Source organism: Haliotis rubra, unplaced genomic scaffold (genome assembly GCF_003918875.1).
Source record: "Haliotis rubra isolate DU_JTF1 unplaced genomic scaffold, ASM391887v1 Scf274, whole genome shotgun sequence".
In the NCBI taxonomy this organism is placed as follows: Eukaryota; Metazoa; Mollusca; class Gastropoda; order Lepetellida; family Haliotidae; genus Haliotis; species Haliotis rubra.
In genome coordinates, this window is record NW_025766825.1 from 269,450 (window position 1) to 297,378 (window position 27,929).

Consider the following 27,929-nt stretch of genomic DNA (forward strand, 5'->3'; position numbering starts at 1 on the left):
CAAGGAGGACTTCTTCTGAAAAAGAATGTGTGCATCTGTCCAATAATTTCCCCAAGTAACAGCAAATCACATCTTACTTACTTTGACAACGTATTTGCCCGACTTGACTCGGGCACAGAACTTCCCGCTAGCGTCTGTGGTGATGGACACAGCGTCTGACCCCCGACCTTCAGGGTAATAGATGACCTTTCTCTGCACAGGGACCTGGTTGAGCCCCTCGGGGACACGATCGATGACCACCTCACCACACATGCTGAACCTGGACAAACAGGACAGATATGATAGCATATGACCAGCTCTGAGTGAACCACACAATCCAGTGATCAATGATGTATCAGACACAGGGACCTGGTTGAGCCCCTCGGGGACACGATCGATGACCACCTCACCACACATGCTGAACCTGGACAAACAGGACAGATATGATAGCATATGACCAGCTCTGAGTGAACCACACAATCCAGTGATCAATGATGTATCAGACACAGGGACCTGGTTGAGCCCCTCGGGACACGATCGATGACCACCTCACCACACATGCTGAACCTGGACAAACAGGACAGAGATGATAGCATATGACCAGCTTTGAGTGAACCACACAATCCAGTGATCAATGATGTATCAGACACAGGGACCTGGTTGAGCCCCTCAGGGACACGATCGATGACCACCTCACCACACATGCTGAACCTGGACAAACAGGACAGATATGATAGCATATGACCAGCTCTGAGTGAACCACACAATCCAGTGATCAATGATGTATCAGACACAGGGACCTGGTTGAGCCCCCTCGGGACACGATCGATGACCACCTCACCACACATGCTGAACCTGGACAAACAGGACAGAGATGATAGCATATGACCAGCTTTGAGTGAACCACACAATCCAGTGATCAATGATGTATCAGACACAGGGACCTGGTTGAGCCCCTCAGGGACACGATCGATGACCACCTCACCACACATGCTGAACCTGGACAAACAGGACAGATATGATAGCATATGACCAGCTCTGAGTGAACCACACAATCCAGTGATCAATGATGTATCAGACACAGGACCTGGTTGAGCCCCTCGGGGACACGATCGATGACCACCTCACCACACATGCTGAACCTGGACAAACAGGACAGATATGATAGCATATGACCAGCTCTGAGTGAACCACACAATCCAGTGATCAATGATGTATCAGACACAGGGACCTGGTTGAGCCCCTCGGGGACACGATCGATGACCACCTCACCACACATGCTGAACCTGGACAAACAGGACAGAGATGATAGCATATGACCAGCTTTGAGTGAACCACACAATCCAGTGATCAATGATGTATCAGACACAGGGACCTGGTTGAGCCCCCTCAGGGACACGATCGATGACCACCTCACCACACATGCTGAACCTGGACAAACAGGACAGAGATGATAGCATATGACCAGCTTTGAGTGAACCACACAATCCAGTGATCAATGATGTATCAGACACAGGGACCTGGTTGAGCCCCTCAGGGACACGATCGATGACCACCTCACCACACATGCTGAACCTGGACAAACAGGACAGAGATGATAGCATATGACCAGCTCTGAGTGAACCACACAATCCAGTGATCAATGATGTATCAGACACAGGGACCTGGTTGGACTTACCCCGAGGCCACGATGTCCGGCAGTTGTGGAGTATTGGGAGTGATCTTCACACTCAGCTCGTCAAAGAAGATATGGTCAGACTCCACATTGATAGTGTACGTGCCGGTCTTCATGTTGTCCAGGTGATACAAGCCATCAGAGGCGGTCGTCGTCTGCACTTTGCCGTCCAAGGTCACCTGGGCCTTTCCAATACCCACACCCTGGAACAAACACATCACTGCTTTGACAAAAATCTTTTATCTCAAACAAAGCTTTGAATTGGTTGGGTTGCTGTTTAACGCCACACTCAGCAATATTCCAGCTATATGGCAGCGGTCTGTAAATAATCGAGTCTGGGCCAGACAATCCAGTGATCAACAGCATAAGCATCGATCAACGCAATTGGGATGCGATAACTTGTGTCAGCCTGACCACCCGATACCGTTAGATGCCTCTTACGACAAGCATGGGTTGCCCAGATCTTCACAGGTACAAAGCTTTGGAATAAAAATAAGGAAACAGAGGACAAAATAAAAATTCTTCAACAAGTGTGCATGTGACTCCCTACCTTTGGTGCATCCAGCACTCGTCCAGACACTGAGAAGCCTGCCACTTGGAATCCCTTCTGTAACACAAACATCAGATGGAGTGAGACAATGTAGTTTTATGCCAGTGTGGGTGAGTGAGTGAGTTTAGTTTTACGCCGCACTCAGCAATATTCCAGTTATATGGAGGCGGTCTGTAAATAATCCAGTCTGGACCAGACAATCCAGTGATCAACAGCATGAGCATCGATCTGCGCAATTGGGAACCGATGACATGTGTCAACCAAGTCAGCGAGTCTGACCACCCGATCCCGTTAGTCGCCTCTTACGACAAGCATGGGTTACTGAAGGTTCATTAACCCAGACCTTCACGGATGGAATCCTGATGGGGATTTTTTGCAGGAACCTGATAATTGAAAAAGCATACAGATTTCTAGCCCCCACCAAGCCTGCATCAATAATGACAACAGCTTATTTGCATCTCACCTCAAGTTTGACGGACTGATGGTTGACGACAAACTCCAGTTTGGATGGCACAACGTCAAATGTGATGTGCTCGCCTTTATAGAAGGGCACCTGGCAACAAGAGGCATGTATACAGTGTCATGTGTAACACATTTGCACTAGGAACTATCACAAGGATTTAGGACGTCACCATTCACAAATAGTGAATGAGTTTAGTTTTATAATGCTTTTACTAGTTTTAGCAGTATTCCAGCAATATCATGGCTGGGGACACCAGAAATGGGCTTCACACATTGTGCCCATTTGGGGAATCGAACCCGGGTCTTAGGTGTGAGGAAGTGAGTGAGTGAGTTTAGTTTATGCCGCACTCAGCAATATTCTAGCCATATGGCAGGGGTCTGTAAATAATCGAGTCTGGACCAGACAATCCAGTGACCAATATCAATGAGCATCAATGTACTCAATTGGGATACGATGACATATGTCAACCAAGTGAGCTAGCATGACCACCTGATCCCATTAGTCGCCTCTTACGACAAGCATGGGTTACTGAAGATCAATTCTAACCCGGACCTTCACGGATGACTAGGCTACCCCAACACCCCCAATTCACCAATACATTGATTACTGTCACTCGTTACTGAGTGTAATTACACAGTGATTCTAGAGCACTACAATCTGCTGTAAATCAGCTGATCGTAACTGACAGTGACACCAAAGGATTGACTTGCATCTGTACAGCAGTTAACTAAAGAGAATTTCAAATTTAACTAAATTTGTCTTGGCATTGAATCACACAGGTATAAAAGATTCTGAGATTATTCTGACATTCCATGATGAAAGAAAGAATCATCAGGCATGACAGACACAGGGGTGAAAATAACTTTAAAATTGCTAGTGTACTCCGGTACAGTGGCACATGTAAAATCACTTGCCCTGATCATTTTTCCTCTATACCGGCTGTTTTCTTGTTGATTTTTTAAATAAACAACATTATTAACATTGGAAAGTCAACTGGACACCAGTACAGTGTGATATACAAATTTGCTTGCCCGACAGAAAAAAACACTGGACTCGGACGTCGGGCAATGGGTTATTTCCACCCCTGAGACAGTATGAACAGGTTGACTCACAATGGTGTATTTGCCAGTAGGCAGGGACGGGAAGCTGAAGACGCCATTTGCCTCTGATATCACGTGACACAGCGGCGTCCCCATCGCTGATGTGAAGCCCTTGACCGGCTTGGTCTCACAGCCTGATATGTCCTACAATGAAACAAAACACATCCGAAATGTGTCATTCAGACCTCAGCATACAAGGCAAAGGAGAAAAAGGTCTAACTGACCCAATGAAATTAAGGCCAACTTGAAGTGTACACTGTTTGTCACTTGTCTCATGAACGTGACGAAGTGCTGTGACCCGCTTACTAGGGGTGACTATTGAGGGGGGAAAAACTATTGCGATAGCGATTGTCTGTTGCGACCAACTATTGCAATAGTTTTTTTCTCCTTGAATTGTCACATTTGAAGTCATTTCCCAAAATAAATGTACAGTTAATGTATATGAAATAAAACAAGGTTAAGTAGTTTCAATCTCTTTTGATAATTGACAAGAAACTTGAAACCCAGATCAAGTAAACAGGTAACAGGGTGGATAACTCAAAATCAAAGTGAACGAATCTGGTACTTCCTGTATTTTGAGCTGGGCATTTATCAACGGAAGTCAATTACTAAACTATCGATAGTCACACATAATATCGATGCATCGATAATTTTTTGTTTCTATTAAGTGCTATCATAGACTCAACAATTGCAATCATTCGATAGTTCAATGCATCATTACTATTGTGTGCAGTCAAATACTACACTCTATTGCTTCAGGCAATTAAATGTGAAGGAAAATCAAGTTGTCTCTCAAAGAAATTAAACGTGAGTATGGGTTTCTGTCGCTTTTGGCAATATTCCAGCAATATCACGGCAGGGGGCACCAGAAATGGGCTTCACACATAGTGCCCATGTGGGGAATCGAACCCGGGTCTTCAGCATGACGAGCAAACGCCTGAACCACTAGGCTACCCCACTGATCCACCTTAACAACTAGGCTACCCTACTGCCCCACCTTAACCACTAGGCTACCCCACCGCCCCACCTTAACCACTAGGCTACCCCACTGCCCCACCTTAACCACTAGGCTACCCCACTACCCCCCACCTGAACCACTAGGCTACCCCACTGATCCACCTTAACAACTAGGCTACCCTACTGCCCCACCTTAACCACTAGGCTACCCCAATCACCCCCACCTTAACCACTAGGCTACCCCACTGCCCCACCTTAACCACTAGGCTTGGCCCCCACCGCCCCACCTTAACCACTAGGCTACCCCACTGCCCCACCTTAACCACTAGGCTACCCCACTACCCCACCTTAACCACTAGGCTACCCCACCTTAACTACTAGGCTACCCCACTGCCCCACCTTAACCACTAGGCTACCCCACTGCCCCACCTTAACCACTAGGCTACCCCACTGCCCCACTTTAACCACTAGGCTACCCCACCGCCCCACCTTAACCACTAGGCTACCCCACCTTAACCACTAGGCTACCCCACTGCCCCACCTTAACCACTAGGCTACCCCACTGCCCCACTTTAACCACTAGGCTACCCCACCGCCCCACCTTAACCACTAGGCTACCCCACCTTAACTACTAGGCTACCCCACTGCCCCACCTTAACCACTAGGCTACCCCACCTTAACTACTAGGCTACCCCACTGCCCCACCTTAACCACTAGGCTCCCCACCTTAACTACTAGGCTACCCCACTGCCCCACCTTAACCACTAGGCTACCCCACCTTAACTACTAGGCTACCCCACTGCCCCACCTTAACCACTAGGCTACCCCACCTTAACCAGTAGGCTACCCCACCGCCCCACCTTAACCACTAGGCTACCCCACCTTAACTACTAGGCTACCCCACTGCCCCACCTTAACCACTAGGCTACCCCACCGCCCCACCTTAACCACTAGGCTACCCCACCGCACCATCTTAACCACTAAGCTACCCCACAGCCCCATGCGCTTCACAACACACACCTTTAGTCGAAAGAGGCAGGTTATGTATATCTAGACATAGCTCTTTGGAGCCCCATACCTGTTTTTTAACTTTATCGGAGAAGAGTAGGAAGTTAACCCCTTTGATGGGATCCCCTTCACTGGATACGGAGCCCTGCAAATAAAAATATGCTATAAAATATTGAACAAGTCGGGATGGACATTGTCGAATCAAAAATGGAATTCAACTCAAGGAACGAACCATCCCTTGGTACACACCTCCAAATAACCATGACAGGTAATTTAATGCAGAATTTGAAAACAGTGAAAAGACTTCTCAAAAGTGCAGTCATAATTCTTAACATTACAAATGTTCGCAAAATCAGTGACTCTATTTCAAAGCAGCTGTAACCATGGTAACGAGAAACTCAGTGTTGAAGGTTTGATACTCACAGTGACATCATACCCAGCTATCACCAGGCTGCTTCCTGTATTGGCGTTGTCGTTGGCAACAGTCACCTTCGTCTCACCCTGTCACCAAAGCAATGAAATGAGGTACACATACATCATAAATATATATGACATTCTTGAGCATAGATGTAAATTTACACAAGTGTTCGCCACTGACATGGCAATGTCCCCCGCCGCTAAAGAATGGAATATCTATATTTACTACTTTTATTGTTTGGTCACATACAAGATGCCTGAAATGACTGGTGTCTAATCACCCAATGTAGGCTGTCAACATACTTGAAAACATTGGGTGCAATGTTTTATGAGACATCGCGTTTAAATAAGCGATCAAAGTGTTGTGGTGGCCTTGAAGATAAGGTCAAGGTCACCCAAATAACCTGGTGTCTGCGTAATACCCCAATGTAGGCTGTCACCAAATTTGAAGACATTGGTACAACAGTTCATGAGATATCTCGTTAACAAGAATCGGGACGTACATATATACGTACGGACATCGCTGAATACAGTCCCCCGTTCCGCACTGCGGCGGGGGACAAAAACATATAAAACCACCGAGTCAGCAATTTTACAGCATCATCACGGAGACATTATATACTGACAGCATGAACACCAATCTGGGAAGGTGAAACACAATGACAGGTCACACATTTCAACAAATCATTCTCTGTACAACAAGCATGAGAGAAGGTAGAATGCTTCCTTCATGGATATACTGACTGACTGAGTTTAGTTTTACGCCGCTTTTAGCAATATTCCAGCAATATCACGGCGGGGGACACCAGAAATGGGCTTAACACACTGTGCCCATGTGGGGAATCGAACCCAGGTCTTCAGCGTGATGAGCCAACGCTTTAACCACTAGGCTACCTCATTGCCCCCTTCATGGATATAATTGAAACAAAACCTAAAAGATCCAACAGGTGCTTGTTAGTTCCTCAACACTGCTATCAGCAATAATGACAGTGGCCTGTTAGTAACTGGTCCATCAACCAAGTAAGTGAGCCTGACCGTGATATCCCATTCTGACAACCAGTCTCGGTGTCTTGGATACCAAAATCCCATCAGGGTAGACAAGCAAATACTGGGCATTAAGTTGCCCTTTCTCCATGATTAATTTTTACTAGCCAGTGACCACAGGACCAGAGCGAATTTCGCACACTGCACAAATAGTTGACTGACCGATGTACATATCTTTTCAACACCCACATCCCCAGTTCCTGCATTGTGAGACACCTACCTTCTGGAGGAGCCATGTCGGGTGAGTCGCCTTTATAATGTAGTCGCCAGGCAGGATGTTTGAGAAGCTGAAGCTAAACACAGGAAGAAGATCATGCCAAAACTTCCAACTGAGAAGATGAGAACAGAGTTGGCAACATAGGATTTGTTTCTTAGTGTTGTTGTATACATCCACATGCATGAACATTCAGGCAACAGGGCTCCAGATAAGGGCCGTATCGGCATATGTACTGATAAAAAATATACACGATGCGGTAGGAAATAATTTAGAAAACATAGCAGATACGCACCACAGCAATGGTGTACAGTCTTAGAATCATTTACAGACGTATTTATCTGAAAAAGTATTGTTTTATTGTTTATTGACCTGTTTACACAAGAGTAGCAATGTTGTGGTGCATATATGAAACAAAACACAAGATTACTTATACACCATTAAATTCCACTCAGTTCTCTAAATGTACTCTTAAGGTTTTCCAGTACTCCTGTTTTGAAAAAATAAGGAGTACGTACTCCTGATGTTGAAAAATTATCGGGGCCCTGAGGCAATATAACAACAGCCAGGCACATACCATCACATGGTAGTGTTATTCTTGTCTATCATCCAAAACTGTGTTCCACAGGAGATATCACTTGTGTGAGATCATATGATATCTCCTAGGAGATATTGTTTTGACAGTAGATTTTGTACAATGCCCTGACAATGCTATGACGTCATCAACTTATTGAATTCACAATGCTATGACATTACTGCACTGCAAGTCTAATGGTAGTACAGTGTTCAGAGAGGTACATTTTTCATTGAAAACTAAGGAAGAATGATTTTTTATGATAAATAGAATCTCACCCTCATGTCTACTGATATCAATTATATCAACACTCGTTGATAAAGGTAAAATTATCCTGGGATTTGTAACTTTCTCCATCACGTGGTAGTGTTATTCTAGTTTATCGCCACGCTCAGCAATATTCCAGGCCCAGATTTCTCGAAACAAACTTAAGTTTGAGTTTTGACTTAAGTAATAGTTTTTACACAAATTTGAGCAAAAGCAGGAAAATGCATTTCCCAGAATGAACTGAAATCGATATTAAACGCAAACATAGTTGACAATTTGAGTTGGGTAGATAGGCTACTTAAGTTGTTTGGGCTTTTTTATTTTAAAAAATGCAGTTGAGTTAAAAAATCAGCTGTTTCAAATAACTAACTCAGTTTGAAATTTGAGTAAATTTGAGCCAGATGTTCAATGGACTGCTTCCTAGTTCAACTTGGGAACCAACATGACTCAAAGCACTCTTCAAAATGTCCGTCAACAAGGCAATGTTAGCGTCCATTCAACCATGTAACAGCCTGTGACATTATCTTACCTTCCGCCTGTTGTGGTGGCAACAGTTTGTAGCGCCTCATCTTTCCCAGCCTGTGTTACTGTGACCTTGACCCCTGATGGGCCTTCAGTCTCACCTTTGCTGATCACCTGTGAACACAATCAGTGTTCAAAATTAGTCCTGAAAGAATTGGGGTCCAAGCTGTAACTCTAACACAGATATTTCAAGAATCTCCAAATGATTGACAGAGTTTGGTTTTTAGTCTGTTTTTTTTTAGCAATATTCCGTCAATATCATGGCGGGGGACACCAGAAATGGGCTTCACACATTGTACCCATGTGGGGAAGCGAACCCGGGTCTTCGGCATGACGAGCGAACACTTTAACCACTAGGCTACTCCACTGCCCCATCTCCAGATGAAGATGCCATTGCAACAAGCCTAAGGACCCCAGGATTACTCAATCTTGAGTGAATAGTTTGGGTTTTATGCCGCTTTTAACAATTTTCCAGCAAATATCATGGTGGGGACACAAGAAATGGGCTTCACATATCCCAACACGAGTTGAATTCGACGTTCTGGTGATTTCGACGACTGCATTGCTCGCGCTATATCGGGTGAGTACGTGTGCGATCGGAGTGCACAAACAGTTTCACTGGTAGGGCGGGTGACCAGTCGCTGTCGTGAGAAGTTTTATTGAAAATGGAAATCGGGAAGTAAAGTTATATAAAAAGCAAACAAACATCAATATTATTTACCCGAAATCGTTAATACCACTGTAGATGCAAAATCAGTTGCCTTTATAACAAAAAATAGCAAGCGAAAATTCAGTAAGATCAATCGTCTGCTGGTGACAGGCAATATATAAATAGGAAGCTACGTGATCACAACACTCCCTCGCAGTGCGGAGCAAAGAGTATGGCTCATCGTCGAAAACCCATACAAAATACCCGGATGTTATGAGCGGCCACTGTTTCGTCGATACGATGTCATCAACGCTATTTTTGTAGGAAACACTTGATATTTTTGTGTGAAATAGATGAATATATCCTTTATCACTCCATGTCAGTAAAATACAAACTTTAAATGATATTACAGATAAAAATTACGTTTTTGTCTTACAACGTCGAAAACCCCTGACACCGGGATGCTGTACTCATGTTGGAATCAAACACAGACTATCAGTCCAGATGCTTTAACCACTAGGCTACCCCACCGCCCCCATTGTTGAAGAACCTAGTTCATGGTTACAAGATTACAGATGCACCAGTCACTACAAGGACATAACATGACACTAACCTTTCCAGTTACAGAGAAGCCTGTGAACTTAAAGTTAATGTCCTCGCCCAGACTGCATTTGTCTGTGGCTCCGTCAACTTGCAGCTCCACACTCTCAGGTTCTGCAGACATAAATACAGATCTCCTTACCTGGTTGATTTGTTGTTTAACGCCACACTCAGTAATATTGCAATTATATGGCAGCGGTCTGTAAATTATTGAGTCTGGACCAGACAATTCAGTGATCAACAGTATCCACAAAACTGGGATATGATGACATGTGTCAACCAAGTCCGAGAACCAAATAACCTCAGATCGGTGGTCAGGCTCGCTGACTTGGTTGACACGTCATCATTTCCCAGTTGCCTAGATCTATGCTTATGCTGTTGATCACTGAATTGTCTGGTCCAGACTCGATTACTTACAGACCGCCACCATATAACAAGAATAAAATTTTAAGAGTAAAATTAATATTTTTATACTTATCCTGACTCATGCTTATTGCTTGTCTTCTTCTTCTGGCGAACCTAGTGGAACACTTGTATCTCCCAATTGAAGTTACCTTCAATAAAAAATCACTCATTAGTACTCACCACGAGTTACCTCCCTTCTGCAAGAGCGGGAACGAGGGCGCCACCCAAGCCCATGTGCCTCACTCTCTCCTTTTTTGTTTTGAGCCCAACACTTTATTTTTCTGAGAAATCCAAAGTGTTAAGTGGGGAGGACGGGAGGGCTTACCTCATGAGTCAGGATAAGTATAAAAATATTAATTTTACTCTAAAAATTTCATATTTTTTCTTATCCTGACTCATGCTTATTTGCTTGTAGAATCCTACGGATTAGGAGGTGGGATTATATATACTTTGGATTTTACTAATTAGTGATTTGAACTGAGATGATTGTAATAACCCTATGGGAACTTCATGAAGGCACTGAACTGAATTCCTTCTGTTAATTTAACAGCTGCCTTTTAAAGAAGGTTATTACAATTTACTGAATATAATAAAAGTATATAGAACATTAATTAAGCTAAAGCCATTAATGTGGTAGTATAAACTGTTGATAGTTTATAATGAATACTTTTATAAGAACCAAAGTAGTAAGCTTACAATATGGATATATATAAGCTATAACAGAATTGTGCTTAAGGTATAATGATAACTTAAGCTGTATAATAGTAACCAACTACTGAGAGTTTGTTAAAGGTCACATGCAACGTAAAACACAACTTTGCAGATTCTGATACCTATCGGTATGGACTTACCGAAACAAAGCGTCAAAAATGCAAATTCAACTTATAAAGTTGAAAAATAACGCGATGAAAAAAACCGTGCGAAATCGGAGTTCAAACGTTTCACTAATTTTCCCCAGACTTTTCTGGGGAATACGGGTTTCAAAAGCTGGGCTGCGCTCATAGCACGTGCGCAGTGAAATAGGTTCGAGCAACTTGGAAGCGGGCTGTCTGGTGAATACTCGGTGAAGGCTTTGATGTGAGCTATTTTCATAATGTTTTGTTGATATCTCACAGGCACGAACTTTTTATATGTTATGACAGTAAATAAACTGTTTATATAATTTCATTTGTCTATTTCACCACACGTTCTTCTTACCGAGTCTCTTTCTCAGTTCGATACTTAAAAGCAATGTCATTATATAGCGTTGACACAATTTCTAACTGTGATATAGACATGTCGCTGTCACAGACAAAACTCAATGTCTTGTTTTATTGACACCTGTGTGTCTGCCTGCCTGTCTGCTAATGACAATATTCAATACACAACTGAGATCACTGACCACATGCAATTTGAACTTAACACCAATCAGGCTATACACCATAAACAAAACGCATTGATTTATGGCCCGAGTTCGGTCTCTGTCACATTATGTAATTACACAGACAGGCAGGTTTGATACTTGAACACATGACATGTTATGATGTCTGTTGATTGCAAAATGTTATACACAAAAAATGAGCATGTATTTACAAAACCTAAAATCTCTATACACAATCTCACACACAATGGCGGCATCTGCTAATGAACCAGCCGTTACACTTGAGTGCACACCCACCCGCTCTGACTGGGTTCGGTATCTCGGCTGCTTCGTTTCGAGGGAGGTAAACCCAAGTACAAAATATTGCACTTTTGATTTGCGATTATACGCTTATAATTTTGTTTATGTTTTTTTTCATAATCAGCAATGCATATTAATGTCATGAAGAAGTGATAATTGTGTTTTAATTATGTTTGATTTTTTGGTTGCATGTGACCTTTAACTAATACATGTTATGAAATTAACATATGACTGAGCTTAAGGATAGAAACTTAAGCTGAACATATATATAATAGTAGAAACTCGTAAGAGTTGTAGGTATATATATATTATGATATAGAATCATAGTACTGAACTTAAGATAATATTTTAACTTAAGCAAATATATATAGATAGCATGTAGCTATTAGTACTGTTATCAGATAAGTATAAAATCAACAAGGTAGACTTATCTTCTCCGTGGAACTGTCAACTGTTGAGCGAGGACCATGGGACCGAAATGGTGGATACCTGAGACGTCCTTGGTGGTGATATCTCTCAGATAGTGGTTGACAAACACCATATCGGATCTCCAAAAACATCCCTCCATAATGGTATTCAATGAGCAATTTCCATGTAAAGCCAAAGTTGAAGCTAGTGCTCTAATTTCGTGGGGATTAGCAGCACTTGGAGGGTCCAGTCCAGCTGCCTTGTAGGCTCTTAGTATGACAGTTCTGATCCAAATAGAAATGGTAGTCTTGCTGACACTTCTGTCTGTGAGGCGGTAGATATAGGGATAAACAATCTTTTGAATTTCCCTCTACTTTGCTTGGATCTTTGGAGATATATTTTCAGTGCACGTACAGGGCAAAGTGATAAGTCCATCGTATCCTGCGGTCCAAGTATGGATGAGAGAGCTGGGACATGGAACAACCTGTCTGGTTGACCTGGTAGTTGATTTTTCGCTATAAAATCCCAGCAAAGTCCCAGATGAGTGATGTTATGAATATCATCAAATCGTGTTCTCTCGTAATCCAAAGCGTGAATTTCAGACATTCTGGCGGCAGTGGCTAACGCTAGCAGGAATAAGGTTTTGTGGGTCAATGATTGAAATGACGCAGATAACAATGGCTCGTAAGCCTCACTTGTAAGGTGTTGAAGTACAACATTTAGATCCCAGGCTGGTGCTTGAAACTTCCGTTTCTGGTCTTCCAATCGAAAGGCACGTAACAAAGCGAGTAACTCCGGTGTTTTAGTCAATTTGACGCCCGTTCTCATATATATGGCTGCAAGATAAGTGGACAGTGTAGATCCTTTTAGATTCTTAGTTTGACGTAGGAAACATAAGAAATCTGCCACTTGAGGATGTGTAGCAAATCTGGCTGAAAATCCTTTCTTAGCAGCATAATTGACAAATCTGAGCCATTTGTCATCGTACTAGTTACGAGTAGAGTTACGTAGTGCAAGCGTGACCGCTTTAGCCGCTCTGGTGGAATAACCTCTCTTATTCAAACATGCCTTGATACAATCCACACGTGAAGTCGGAATGCTTCTGGTGTTTTGTGCACTTGTTTGGTGTGCGGATGTATCAGTAGATTGGAGCGTAGTGGGAGCTGAAGTACTGGTTTTCCCGATTCCTAGTATGAGGTCTGGAAACCACGCTCTCGCTGGCCAGTAAGGCGCAGACCAAAATGAGATCGAGGCTCTTCGTTTGACTGATTTTTAGCAAGACTTGTGGGAATACGCGAGGAGGCGGAAAGCGTGACGCTGCTTAGTCCCTCCCACGATATGCTTAGTGCGTCCGTTGCCCAGGCTAATGGATCTGGCACTGGCGATCTGAAGGTTGTCAGTTGATTGTTGAATCGGGTGGCAAATAGGTCTATCAGAGGAGATCCTATTTCCATGATTATCTGATTGAATATCTCTGTGTGGAGCATCCATTCTGTCGGCGACGGTTGGTGCGGCCGAGAGAGCGTCTGCTAACACATTCTTTGCTCCTGGAATGTGGCAGGCTTTGATACGTATGTTTAGACTGTCGACTAAATCGAACAGTCTGAAACATCGAAAGTAAGTAGATTCAGTGATCTTGTTGACCCTTGTTTGTTCACATAAAACGCCACTGTTGAGTTGTCTGTGTGAATCATTAACTGAGCCGCTCTGTAACAGGTTGCTCCAGTGACCTATGCATGCTATGACTGCTTGCATCTCTAGCAGATTTATGTGACATAAGCTCTCTTGAATGCTCCATAGGCCTGACGCTGTCCTGTCGGTAAGGTGGGCTCCCCAACCTTTTAGTGACGCCGCGTCCAGAGATGTGTTTTTCGATTCGGCTCTACTAAGGAGACGCCTCTGCGCAGACATTCAATCTCTTGGTCCACCAGAGTAGATGTGGTTTGACGTAATCTGGTAGACTGACAGTAGAGGGTCCTCGAGATGGGCATTGATGAGGACTTGTAATGGACGCAATTGAAGCCTGCCTCTGAGTGTCAAGTCTTGAGCTGATGTGAGTAGTCCCAGTAGACTCTGCCACTGTCGTAGTGGTAACGGAGAGAGTAGGGCTTGGGGGATCAGTTGTTGTATCTTGATCCATCTGTCCTCGGGACTACCATCACGATTCTGAGCTGTAAGGAATCGTATACCTAGAAACTGCAGATCCTGCGTGGGCTCTAGGTCCGACTTGAGTAGATTTACTAACCAGCCTAACTGCGTTAGTAGCTTGATTGTAAAGTTCAGCTGTAGTCTGAGACGCTGTGGATCTGGATCCACCTGTATACCGTCGTCTAGGTAAAATGCATTCCGCAGTCCTTGACAATGTAGGTATGAGACAATAGGCTTGGTTACTCTTGTGAATACCCATGGGGCCAAAGGGATTCCGAAGGGAAGTACTTTCCATTGGTAGTGTATGCCGTCTAGCATAAATCTCAGATATTTCCTTGAACTGGGATGAATCGGAATGTGTAGGTATGCGTCCTGCAGATCTATACTTACCATGTAATCTAGTGGACAAATTAGATGACGGAGTTGAGGTAAATGTATCATGCGAAATGCTGGTGGTTTGCATAGAAATTCTCTGTTGAATGTGCTCATGTTGTAAATGAGATGATACTTCTCTTTGGAATTCTTTTTCGGCACTAGGAAAACTGGGGAGTAGAAACCTGGTATGATGTTTTGCTGATCGAGAACTTCTAAGGCCTGTTTGTTTAGTAGAGACTGAACTGTTTCTCTTAACATCGGTAGTTGTGCCAGATGAACGTTGAACCCTGGTGGGTTGATTGTTAACGGTGGCTTGGCCTTGAGTTGTAGACGATATCCGTACTGAAGGATGTTGGATACATACGGATCTTAAGGTATTCCCCAGTTTTCCCAGTGTAGTTGTAGACGTCCCCTCACTTGAGAAGGTTGTACTGGGACGACTGGGGGTGGAAGACTCCAGTCGTTCCGAACCTGACTTTCATCGTTTAAATCCACGGGCACCTCTGGATGATCTGCCTCTAGCTGATCCTCCTCTGAACTTGTTGTACGGGCGACGAAAAGAATCCTTGGGATTATTAGCGGCCGCTAATTTCTTATCCCGTGCTCTCTGTAGCCCTGAAAACTTAGACTTACCCGAGTACCTCTGTGCTGATTGTTTAAAGACGTTCGCTAACGTATCCATAGATCTTATCATGAGTACTTCTCTAGAATCTTCAGATACTTCCTTGGAAACCTTGTTAATGTTGCCACCAAACAGTAAAGGTGAAGACCATGGAGCTGTGTACAGGGGCTCTGTGAATAGTCTATTCCAAGAGCAGGAGGCTAGTAATCCTTGCCGACGTGTCATGGTAGTAGTTTCAGTAAGTGCTGAAAGATGGTCTGTAAGGAATTGTTGATCTTTTTTCTGCATAAGTAGAGCTGAATAGATCATCCTGCCCTCCTCATCCGTAGAGTTCTTGAACTTGGTGATGAGAGTCTCGTTAATAGTCCTTGATCTATTAAGTCCGAAGAACATCCTTCTGGAAATGGTATCTAACTGGGCCATCTTGCGATCGTCTACCCTATAACTTCTGGACTTGGAATCACTGATAAGTTTAAAGTTTTCATCAATCTCCTGAGTCTTGAAAAAGGGCTCCATATTATGTCCATAAAAATGCTTGGCATTGAAGAACAGTAAATGGGTAGGTTGGGTTTTAGCAGATTTGGAGTAGGCTGTATCCAGTTTAGCAGGAACGGCTGCGATAGGATCCATAGGAGGCACGGTGATATGATCTACATCATCATCTTTCATCAGGTAAGTTTGGGCTGTATCCTCGTTCTTAGAAGGGGAGGCCAGTTGTAATTCGTTTACCATCCAATACCTTATCTCAGCCTCTGAGAAAATGATACCATCGTCCTCCTCTGACGTATGGTCGTATGTCGGAGTCCTCGATCTGTAAGAAGATCTATGTGAGGATTGAGGAGAACGGACTGACGAAAGTGGCTAGTGTATGTAGACCTTGAAAAGACATCCTTCGCCGCGGAGACTGTGGGCCGTGAGCGGTGATAACCTTCAGACGCTCTGGACTTCTCGAGCGTTGAGGGCTCTGCTTGAACGCCTTCTAGGCGAAGTAGAACCACTTAGCCTTCGGCGGTCCTCGTGAATGTCTGGAGTCAGTGTCCGATCCGACATATGGCTTGCTTTGCAAGCGCCGCTTCGTGAATGACAAGGTGCGTGCTCGGCGAAGCGCTCCTTCTCCTTGCGAAGCCTCTAGCAAAAGGTGAGGCTCTAGCTCCTTGTGAGGCTGACCTGAGATACCTTATGCAAAGAGCTCACTCGGGCAGGGTTGCCCTTGGCGAGGCGCGCGTCTATGGGCTCAGAGGCCCTACGAAGCCAAAAGGCGGGCTATGAGGCCCTGTATGACTTAATATGGGGTGGGCTCTGAGGCCCGTGGCTCTGAGGCCTCTGTAAGCCGTAGCAGTCTTCCATCACCCTGATTATCTGGTTGATCAAGTCGTCTGAAGCGGTCTGCATTGATGAGGGGATGTCTCTCTGCAGAGGTGACTGGACCCTCAGATAAAATTTCTGGTGATAGTGTCGGCATGTCCGGTTGTGTGTTCATCTGCGCTGAGGTGACAGTCGCAGAAACGGGCCGTTTCTTGTGACGAACTTCTGGAATGATAATTGGCATATCATCATCATATAATGCTAATTCTGTAACTGGTAAGATATCAGAGGCAAAATTATTAGATTTTGTTGACTTCCCTTTAGATGAAGGTGTAGATCTTGGTGTACGCAGTGTACGTGATGATATGGATGGTTTCCTCGACTTGGACTCAGAAGAGATGCAGGTCGCTTCTTGGACATAGCGGACTGCGTCCCACGCTTATCCGCCGAGGTAAACTCAGGCATGCCACCAGCCGGTGGCGGGTCCTCAGTCAACAGTTGACATGGAACATTAATTTGCGATCTATTAGCCATGTTTGAAATCTGTTTACGAGATTTATCTGCCTTCCGTCTCAAAACGGAACATAAATATTTGTCAAAGGCAGAGATAGGTAAATTGATACACAATTTACAACGAGAATCAAAGGAACATGGAGTAATGCAACTAGGGAAATTTTAAATGTGGATCGGTATCAGAATAACGTAGTTTACAATCTGTGCAAATTTCATTAATGTAGCCTACTGAACAATCACGGCGAAGCGTGAATAAACAGCAGAAACACAATTAATAATCAATGCAAATTGAATAAATATACTAGTAATACCTTTATACTAACGTATAAGAGGAACTAACTAAATATAAATAAAGGATATAGTGTGTTGGGAGACACAGGCGCTCTCACGTCCAGCTCACTGGGCGAAGAAGGAGAGAGTGAGGCACATGGGCTTGGGTGGCGCCCTCGTTCCCGCGCTTGCAGAAGGGAGGTAACTCGTGGTGAGTACTAATGAGTGATTTTTTATTGAAGGGAACTTCAATTGGGAGATACAAGTGTTCCACTAGGTTCGCCAGAAGAAGAAGACAAGCAAATAAGCATGAGTCAGGATAAGAAAAAATATACTGTTGAGTACAGTGTTATACAAACAAACAAAAACCTGTACACATCGAGATTCAAAATGGCCATGGTATCTTTAGTTAACTGTTTCTTTAGAAGATAAACACAGGAATACCACTATCTACATAGAATAAAACATTAAACCATGGGTCGTGAGGTGAGGTGAGGTGAAATTGGGTTTAACGTCGTGCTTGAGAATATTTCGCTCATATGACGACGTGCATGCATGTGTATGTGTATGTGCAGCTGCTTGTACTAGCCCAGACTTAGGCTGGTTTTATAGAGCTAAGCCCACTGAGATATCACGCTGCAGTGAAGCATGAATACCCCACTCAGACACATTATACTGACTCCGAGCTGACCAGTTCTTGTTGTACCCATTAATGCCGAGAGCCAGGCAGGGACCAACAAGTACCATATTTTAACGTATTTTGGTATGACGCGGTCGGGGATTGAACCCGCGAACTTTTGCTCTCCGGGCGGACGCTCTAACCACTACACCACGGAGGCGGTCTCATGGCTCGTGTGTGAAGGTACAAAGGGAACAGTTCTCTGACATTGACAAGTAAGTTTACTGATCCAATCTACCATACCCAACATGGTCTCAGGATCCGAACAAAAATTGGGATAATTTCAGTATATGTCTTTCTGACACAAAGATATAGAAAAATAAACCTCATGGACAAAAGGAAATTTCTTTAGTAATCTGCGAAACAGGCCTGAGGACAATGAATACACAGTACCGTTTAAAAAGTGGTCAATTGTAAAACATGTTATATTTGGGATTAAGTTTTCTCAGTAAAGTACAGATTCTAGTACTTTTGTTGGGTTGAGTCCCATTCATTTTTTGTGGAAGCTGCAGTGGCTAAGTGGGATAGATGGCTGACTTGGTGCGCTGGTGATTAGGTGGGAGTCATGAGTGAGTGAGTTTAGTTTACGCCACACTCAGCAATATTCCAGCTATATGGCCGCAGTCTGTAAATAATCTAGTCTGGACCAGACAATCAAGTGGGAGTCATGACAATTTACACACGTCAGAGGGAACAAAGTCTGTGATCTAGACTACCACTATCAGTTGTCCCACTTCCATTTTTTTGAAGCTACAATTCCTGAGTGGGTTAGATGGCTGAATTTGTGTGCTAGCGATTAGGTGTTTGACTCTGAAAGTGTGGGTTCGAATCCCAAATGGGACTCAACCCAACAAAAGTACTAGAATCTGTAATTTACTGAGAAGTGTAACCACAAATATAACTTGTGTCATGCCAGAGGACACCTTGAACTTAAACTAGATGTTCAACTTGAATCAAGATGTAACATAGTAAGCTGGAAACATAAGAATACGTGAGTTTCAAATATATATGATAAAGCATATCATCCATGTAAGCTTGCACATTGGGTAACAGAGGCATCTCAGTGAGCAATACTTAGTAGGGTTTACTATATACTAGAGCTGGGAATTGGTTAAAATCTCATAATTGATGATTGGTTTATAACAACGATCAATCATCGAAAAAAATTGGCTAGCGTCATTAATGAAATTTGTTAATGCACATAAAAATGAGGAAAAAACATGTTGTTCTTTTGGTTTTTGTGACAAAATTTCACATCTTTAAAGGATGACTAGTATGTCAGGAACATAGATTTCTTGGAGTCTTTAAGATAAATTCAACCATGACTTGGAACGAGCTTGACCACTACGGTCATGAAATGTAACAGACAAAACCAACCTTGTGAAAAATATTGTTAATGGAAATAAGTGTTCCAGAATTGTTTGTGTTCGATTATGAGAAAACGTGATCTATTGCTGGATCGTTTAGTCACTGCGACCAATCTTCGATTGTTTCAATTAATCGGACCACCACTACTGTATACCACAGTTTAAAGCATGAATTGTTTCTAGATTCACTGACAATTATTAGCATGAGATCACCGAAGGGTTTATACATCAGTCCAACAAGGGAAAGTAAAATATGGATCGGTATAATTGTTGGAAATTCCACTTACCGAAACTCCATCCCTTAGGTGGCTCCACCTTGAGCACGAAGTCACCTTTGTCATAGAGTGGGATGAGGTAGTATCCTGTGTTGGGGGCGCAGTCTGTCTGATACTTCATACTGCCATGAGGGGTGTACAGCTTCACCTGAAGGATCATCATGAAATGTATTGTGATATGGCCGATAATATGATCCCGATATCACATAATAATATACTATAATAATATCCCATAATGTTTAAAGGTACTGTTTACACATGAACTGATGTATTGTAATTTGAAACATATTCGTAACGTTGAAAACGTAACGTTGAAAACAGTATTTTCATGAGTTCAATAAATCATGTAACTCAGTGAAAATTGGAAGATTCTTAACAACACTTTACACCAAAACACAGCTGTTCACATGCACAATATTTGCACATGCTTTTCAGAAAATTGATGCATGATCCTTGTGCAATTCATCTGCATAAGGTTTGCAGATGGTTCCCCTAAGTTAGCAGAGAAATTCATCTTCGATGTAACCATATATATACACATAACATATAGTGAGTGCTTTAAGTGAGTCTAAACTTTGGATGGGTAGTACATGTTCAACCACACAATATCGCTTTCTTTTGCACAATGATGATAATCATTCCCAATTATTTCTATATAGTGCATAACACTAGTGAAATCTTGAAATCAAAGTGCATCATAATCTCCTTAACCTTGTTAAACAATCAGGGTGGCGTCATTATAGTAGATGGGCATTTAATTATTGATGTTACAATTTGAGGAGCTACAGTGGAATATATTCACCATTATTTTATGCAAGGATATAGTTTTGGATATATCCTCATACCAAAGATTGAAGAGGTACACATTAACTTATATTTTCACATACTGAATTTTCCTTGAGTTATGTCAAGATAATATTAATTGGGTATTCTAACCAACTGTATGTATAGCAGTTCAGTTTTAATAATTCCAAAGAATCCAGCTGATATCCTGTTATCGTTCTGGGTGTAGATTTTCGAAGCTCTCTTAACGCTAAGATTGTCGTAAGTGCCATACATTAACATTAACTTATGATGATTTTCGAAGCTCTCTTAGAGCTAAGATTGTAGTAAGTGCCGTACATTAACATTAACTTATGACTATCTTAGCGCTAAGAGAGCTTAAAAAATCTAGGCCCTGGCTTTTCAGTTGAGATGAGCAAGGGTCCTTAGACGAAACCGTACCAAGCACTTAGCATACCCACTTTTACAGTGTAGACTGACTGAGTTTGGTTTTACGCCACTTTTAGCAATATTCCAGCTAGATCACGGAGGGGGAACACCAGAAATGGGCTTCACACATTGTACCCATGTGGGGATTTGAACCCGGGCCAACGCTTTAACCACTAGGCTACCCCACCGCCCCTTTCAGTCTAGAAAACTAGACTCATCTCCGGCTAACATTACCTTACAATAATCTGCATAACATTTGACATAAATAAATGATATGATGTGGCTTCATTCGATGAAATGCCTAATGCTAGTCCTCTACTCCACTCAAGTTCAACACAACCTGTGATCACAACCATGCGTGACAAATCAATGCTGCAAGTCAACATTTACCTCAACTAAAGAAAAATTAATATCAACGTCAGATTTGACGAATCCTCCACATCCGAGTACGCCATCGGCCAAAACCTTTTCGTTTTCTAATAATAAACAAAACAAAACCAAAAATATATTCCGTGTTACGCTTATCCACGCCATCCTGGGTTTACCGGAAATGAGTTGCCGGTAGTTGCTTTACGGTTGTCGTTAAGTCGGCTATGAAAACGAGTATTTGGGCATATAGGAATAATTGGAGGATAGATACATATATATCTGAATCTCAAGTATCATTTAGGTTCATCAATTTGGAGATATGTATGTCTTTTTTAACTAAACTATAAACAAATATATTTTACGACACTTGCGCACGGACAAGACGCCACATGGGCGTGGTCATTAGCAGGGCTCTCCACTATCAATCTTGTGACGCGGGCAGAGCATACATCAGAGTTCGAACCAGAAAAATGTCTTGATTTTGTTTACACTTTTTAACATCTTCAATTCTTGTTTATTTTCTCGTTTAGATTTTGCTCTGTAAAATAATGTGCTGCAGAAACATCGCGGTTTCTATGAACATTGTTTTTTTAAAAATACAACGGATAATACAGAAGAAACCCTCCAAAGACCAATGTTTACTTTGGTTTTCACGCAGTGTGCGATATAGCCACTGGCCCGCTAGCCAGTGCCTAGTAAAAATCCAGTCGGGCCAGTAAATCTCCACAGACACTGGCCCGACTAGCTTGTGAATTTTTATGGGGTCATTTTGAAAATATATCACTCTCTCCGATTTGTTAAGTTATAATATACTTATAAATCATGCAAGATTATGGCCTGAAGAAATGTTCATCACGTTAGCAGCTTAATGATGAAACCCGTTTCTATATTCAAATTTCACACTGATTTCATGTCTCAAGGTGATTTCATTCGGTTTCAACTATTTTTTTTTATATAATATCAGTATTTGTGTGCCTCCTTCCGCTGGTGTAGCCTGGTGGTTAAAGCGTTCGCTCGTCACGCCGAAGGCCCGGGTTCGATTCCCCACATGGGTACAACTTGTGAAGCCCATTTCTGGTGTCCCCCGCCGTGATATTGCTGGAATATTGGTAAAAACGGCGTAAAACCATACTCAGTCAGTCAGTTCTGTTTGTTTGTGTGTAAACCTACCGCCGCTTTTAGCAATATTCCAGCAATATTACGGCGGGGGACACCAGAAATGGGCTTCACTCATTGTACCCATGTGGGGATTCGAACCCGGGACTTCGGCGCGACGAGCCAACGCTTTAACCACTAGACTACCCCACCGCCCCCCATATAGCTGGAATATTGCTGTGTGCGGCGTTAAACAACCTACTAACTAACCAACAACTTTAGTTAACTTCGAGAAGATCCGGGGTTAGAATTGATCTTTGGGCAACCTATGCTTGACATAAGAGGAGACTGGATTGGATTGCCAGGCTCGCTGACTTAGCTGATTGTATGTTACTCTATCCCTACTGTGTAGATGGTGCTTATGATGTTCAGGTTCTCACTCTATAAGTTATCACATCGTGTCTCGGGAAATACGGGGTTTTATCAGCCTCCGGCTCGGGGAATACAACCTTACGAGGGACTGATAAAACCCCGTATTTCCCTCGACACGATGTGATAACGCATTTATCTAGCCGAACGTTTTACTTCAATTTCATTCCCAGTTGTTGTGGCAAAACGTTTCCTTGCTGCCATGTTGACACCAGCTGATCGATTGACCTTAATACAGCGCACGTTACTAAAGGCTTGGCGATGCACGCTTTTCTCACGTGGTCACCGAGGCGTGGCGGGATAATATGACTTTTGTACTCCCTGCTCGCGGATCGTGACGGGTGTACATGGTATTTTATCAGTCACGTGAACCAATCAAAACTCGACATTCTGACATGAGGCTGGATAAAGTTATTTACATACTGTCGTCATATAGCTGAAATTATGCCGAGAGAGGGCATTACACTAAATACTGGCGTGTTACTGGTGATAGAAAGACCTATAGCCAGAGCAACATAATGTACCACCACTATCCCTACCTCCACCCCCATCGGATGCCTGTTTGATTGGAGGGATGTGTAATGCTCAGTAATCGAAATAATTTTCAAACTCAACCAGACAGTCGGACAGGTGACCAATAAATGTTGCCTGCCCGACTTGAAAGTTGCCTGCCCGCACTTTTGACTCATAAATTGCATTTTATTTACAAAAACAAACAAGCATCATTGTTTCAAATGTGAATTAGTTCAGCAAATTAAACACAATAAGCATGAAATTAAATACTCAGTCACATCCCCCAGCCTGTGACATTTGACAAGAGCCTGTTAAACCTGCAATTCCATATCGGTTTACATTATGAAATGATATTTTTTCTGAAAATTTTTAATAGCGACAGTTTAAAGCGATACCCGCCTCAAATATATCTTCTCGCGTGTTATTCATACAAAGCTTCCTAAAGGGAGGTATTTAAAAAATATCAGCCAGACAATCGGGCTGGTAGAGATCTTTTCATGCATCCCGACAGGAAAATTGCCAGCCTCGGACAGGCCGGCAGGCCATTATTTCGATCTACCCGTGAAGGTCCGGGTTAGAATATTGATCTTCAGTAACCCATGCTTGTCGTAAGGCGGGATCGGGTGGTCTGGCTACACTCAGCACTATTCCAGCTATATGGTGGTGGTCTGTAAATAATCGAGTCTGGACCAGATATTCCAGTGATCAACAGCACGAGCATCGATCTGCGCAATATGGAACCGAGGACATGTGTCAACCAAGCCAGCGAGCCTGACCACCCGATCCGGTTAGTCGCCTTTTACGACAAGCATGGGTTACTGAAGGCTCATTCTAACCCGGACCTTCACGGGTGTTGTATATATACTGAGTCAAAAAAGAAACTTCACATTCTTTCTTCAGGGCACTATAAAAGAACAAGAGATGGTCAGATGGTTAAATTGTTATTATTTCATTGCTGCGATCTGTGTGATGTACGCGATACACTGACAGTGCCATAATCAGTTCCATTAGGCTACATCGCCGTTCCGAAACATGGGTATACAGAATGTCAAGTCACAAGAATAAAAATGCGAAATTTCTCAGTTCAATATCGTGTATGGCCGCCCCGCGCATTCACCACTGCCAAACACCGTCTCCTCATCGACTGCCTGATGCTTGTGAACATGTGGTTGGGGATTCTGCGCCATTGCTCTTGCAAGGCAGCGCCAAGTTCCTGCAAATTCTGAGGTTGGTTCATAAGACCACGAAGCCTTCTCCCAAGTGCATCCCAAACGTGCTCTATTGGATTACGGTCAGGGGACCTCGATGGCCAGTCCATGACGTTGATTCCAGCGTTTTGAAGGAAATTTCGTGTCAACATCGCGGTATGCGGCCGAGCATTATCATGCTGGAACTGTAGACCTGGGCCATGAGCCGCCATGAAAGGAACGAGTTCAGGGGTGAGCACCTGGTCGCGGTAAGCAGCAGCTGTGAGGTTTCCACGGATGACCAGAAGTCGGGAACGGTTGTTCTCACAGAAAGCACCCCACACCATGCAACTTCCGCCCCCGAATCTGTCGACTTCCTGTACACAACATTGGGCATACCGTTCACGACGTCGTCTCCAGACTCTATGCCTGCCGTCCGCGAATCTGAGGGTAAACCTTTATTCATCGCTAAAGACGACTCGATACGAGTCTCTCTGGGTCCATCGGAGGTGACGTTGGGCCCACAGCAGACGTTGACGTTGATGAAACGGCGTCAGTATTGGCCCACGATATGGACGTCGAGAATGGAGATTGGCAGCCCGCAACCGATTTCGAATGGTCTGTGAGGACAGTCGACCTCTAAACATCTCAGCCCTGGTTCGTGTAGCCGGCAGAAATCTGTCACGTAGGTGACGTAGGACGATTTGACGGTCTTCTGCTCGTGACGTCACACGTGGACGACCCGACCTTGGGCTATCAGAAGTGGTGCCAGTTTGTTGTAGATGACCTCGCAAGTCATACACAGTACGACGGCTGCATCCCATTGCTCTTGCGACGTCAATAACTGGTCTTCCCGCTTGCAACATGCCAACGGCACGTTCACGTTGCACATTTGACAATCGTGGCATTTCAAGTACCGTTAGAACTGTGGTTTACAAGTGTTTTTTCAATTCTTGAGGCCAATGCAAACACGTGCATATGAAGAAAACTTCGATGCGAAGATCACGTGATCGACTGCACGTGCAAAACCTGATTTGGCACTAACGTCATTTGCACGACGAATGGATGGGTTTGAGTGGGCTTTGCTAACGTTTTTCTAGAGTCGAAAGATAGGGACCCCATTTTGGATACATAGATGTATCATCAGAGAAAAATTATTCATTAATTTTCAAATTACATTTTGTGAAGTTTCTTTTTTGACTCAGTATAGTACATGTCACTACAACAATGAAGGCTACAAGAGCTAGGAGAATGCTAATAACCAAGTGTTCTAATTACAAACATTCCAAGTCCCTCCTAAATGTTGAAACTTATCTCAGTTTAGATATTGCCCCATATTTAAGAAATTGTTTAAACAAAATTTAGATGTGGTAATTTTAAACTTACTTGTGAGACCGGTAGATATAACAATGTCCCTTATGATTCAAGATTGCCAAAACTTAATCTTAATTTAATTGAAGATGAAATACATGTTTTACTTTATTGTAAAGCCTACCTAGATATAAGGAATAAGTTTCTGGATAAATATTTGAAACATCCTCTATCACAACACAGCTTTGTCAAAATAATGTCTTCAACAAGCATAAATGTTATAAATACTTTATGCCTATTTTTATATTATGTTGGGAAAATAAAATATTTTGATGTTTTTCTGTAAAACGGAAGTAACTACTTATCATATCTATAAATGTATTTTGGGCCAGTGGCCTATTACTGAATAAAATGTCTGTCTGTCTGAAAATGCAAATATCTAACAGACCAAGCCTTAGTTTGGGCCAGTTCTGCAAATATGGATGAGTTGATTGACGCTGCGGAAAGGTTCTGTCATACGTATATTTTCCTAAAGTCGTCTTATTCCCTAAGACCTAAAATGTTGGAGACCAATTTCACGTACAATATACACATGCAGTTCCACAAAGCTTCTATTCACGTGAGTTAAGCTTTTTAAATTCTGCCCTCTGACTTCAGTGGCGGATCGAACCAGCTTTTTGTGTTTGAAACCAATTATTCCACAAATGCAAGAAAGCATGAAGGGTGATTACCTCCCTTACACCGTGCTCCTGCACATCGATTCTTCAAGAGTCGGTATTTCAGATTTGTTTCACTCGTAGCGGAAACGTTTGACTTTTCAGGAGCACTTACAGTTACACAGCTTTCGGCATTTCTAATCCATAGCCTGTTCCCACACTAAACATGGAGAAATAACATCTTGTTGACAGAGAGTACCTGCTTTTGCTCTCTGTTGATGGAGAGTTGACAGGGGGGGGGGTGCACGTTTTTGCACCCTTTTCGAAAGAGGACACGCTTTTCACTTTGTTAACAGAGTGCATCCGGTTTGGCAGCATGTTGACAGGGCGTACCCACTTTTGTTCAGTGTTGATAAACTTTACAAACTTCTGTACCCTATTGATGAAGCGTACCCGCTTTTGTTTCGTTTTGATAAACTATACAAGCTGTTGTTCCCCGTTGATGAATTGTACCCGCTTTTGTGCCCCGTTGATTAAGACAGGGATATAGAGTCTCCCTGATTAAGAGTACCCGCTTTTGTGCTCCGTTGATAAAGTGTACCGCTTGTGTACCCTGTTGATGAAGTGTACCCGCTTGTGTACCCTGTTGATGAAGTGCGCCCGCTTTTGCAACATGCTAACAGAGAGTGCCCGCTTTTGTGGCCTGTTTATGAAGTGTACCCACTTCGTCCTTTTTTTATAAGAATACCCGCTTGTAAGCGCGCTGTGCAATGTCACTATGTCTGTCGAAGTCCTGTTCGATGATCAAGCTTACAGCATTATGTTATTTATTCAGTGACTCAACCGAACATTAAAATAGCTGACGAGATTATCGCGACATATGTTACTGCTGCAAACATGTTGTTTACGTCAAGTTGCAAACGGTCATGACAGTGTCACATGACCGATCAGCTGACAGTGTGTGCTTGTTTTCTAGCTGTTTTCATACAGTTTTGTGGTAACAAGGAAGTAGTCATGGCTCCCGTGTCAATCATGTGTCAGGGTGTGTCGCCATGGTGTAAATGTGAGACTGAAACGGCGATAACCCTTGCATGTTTGTATATTTACTCTA

The 27,929-nt window shown here is 43.1% G+C and overlaps 1 protein-coding gene across 1 annotated transcript in view; it reads right to left on the bottom strand.

Moving 5' to 3' along the window:
* Positions 1-21,807, bottom strand: part of LOC124280784 (nodal modulator 1-like) — a 50,161-nt gene extending 28,354 nt beyond the window's left edge. The window contains 12 exon segments of the mRNA XM_046716754.1: positions 82-259; positions 1,658-1,857; positions 2,205-2,261; positions 2,668-2,757; positions 3,780-3,911; positions 5,803-5,877; positions 6,156-6,233; positions 7,414-7,486; positions 8,778-8,884; positions 10,033-10,133; positions 20,059-20,194; positions 21,649-21,807. Of these exon segments, the coding sequence (XP_046572710.1) occupies positions 82-259; positions 1,658-1,857; positions 2,205-2,261; positions 2,668-2,757; positions 3,780-3,911; positions 5,803-5,877; positions 6,156-6,233; positions 7,414-7,486; positions 8,778-8,884; positions 10,033-10,133; positions 20,059-20,194; positions 21,649-21,792 (1,371 nt within the window). The 5' untranslated portion in view covers positions 21,793-21,807.
* Between the last annotated feature and the right edge of the window lie 6,122 nt (positions 21,808-27,929).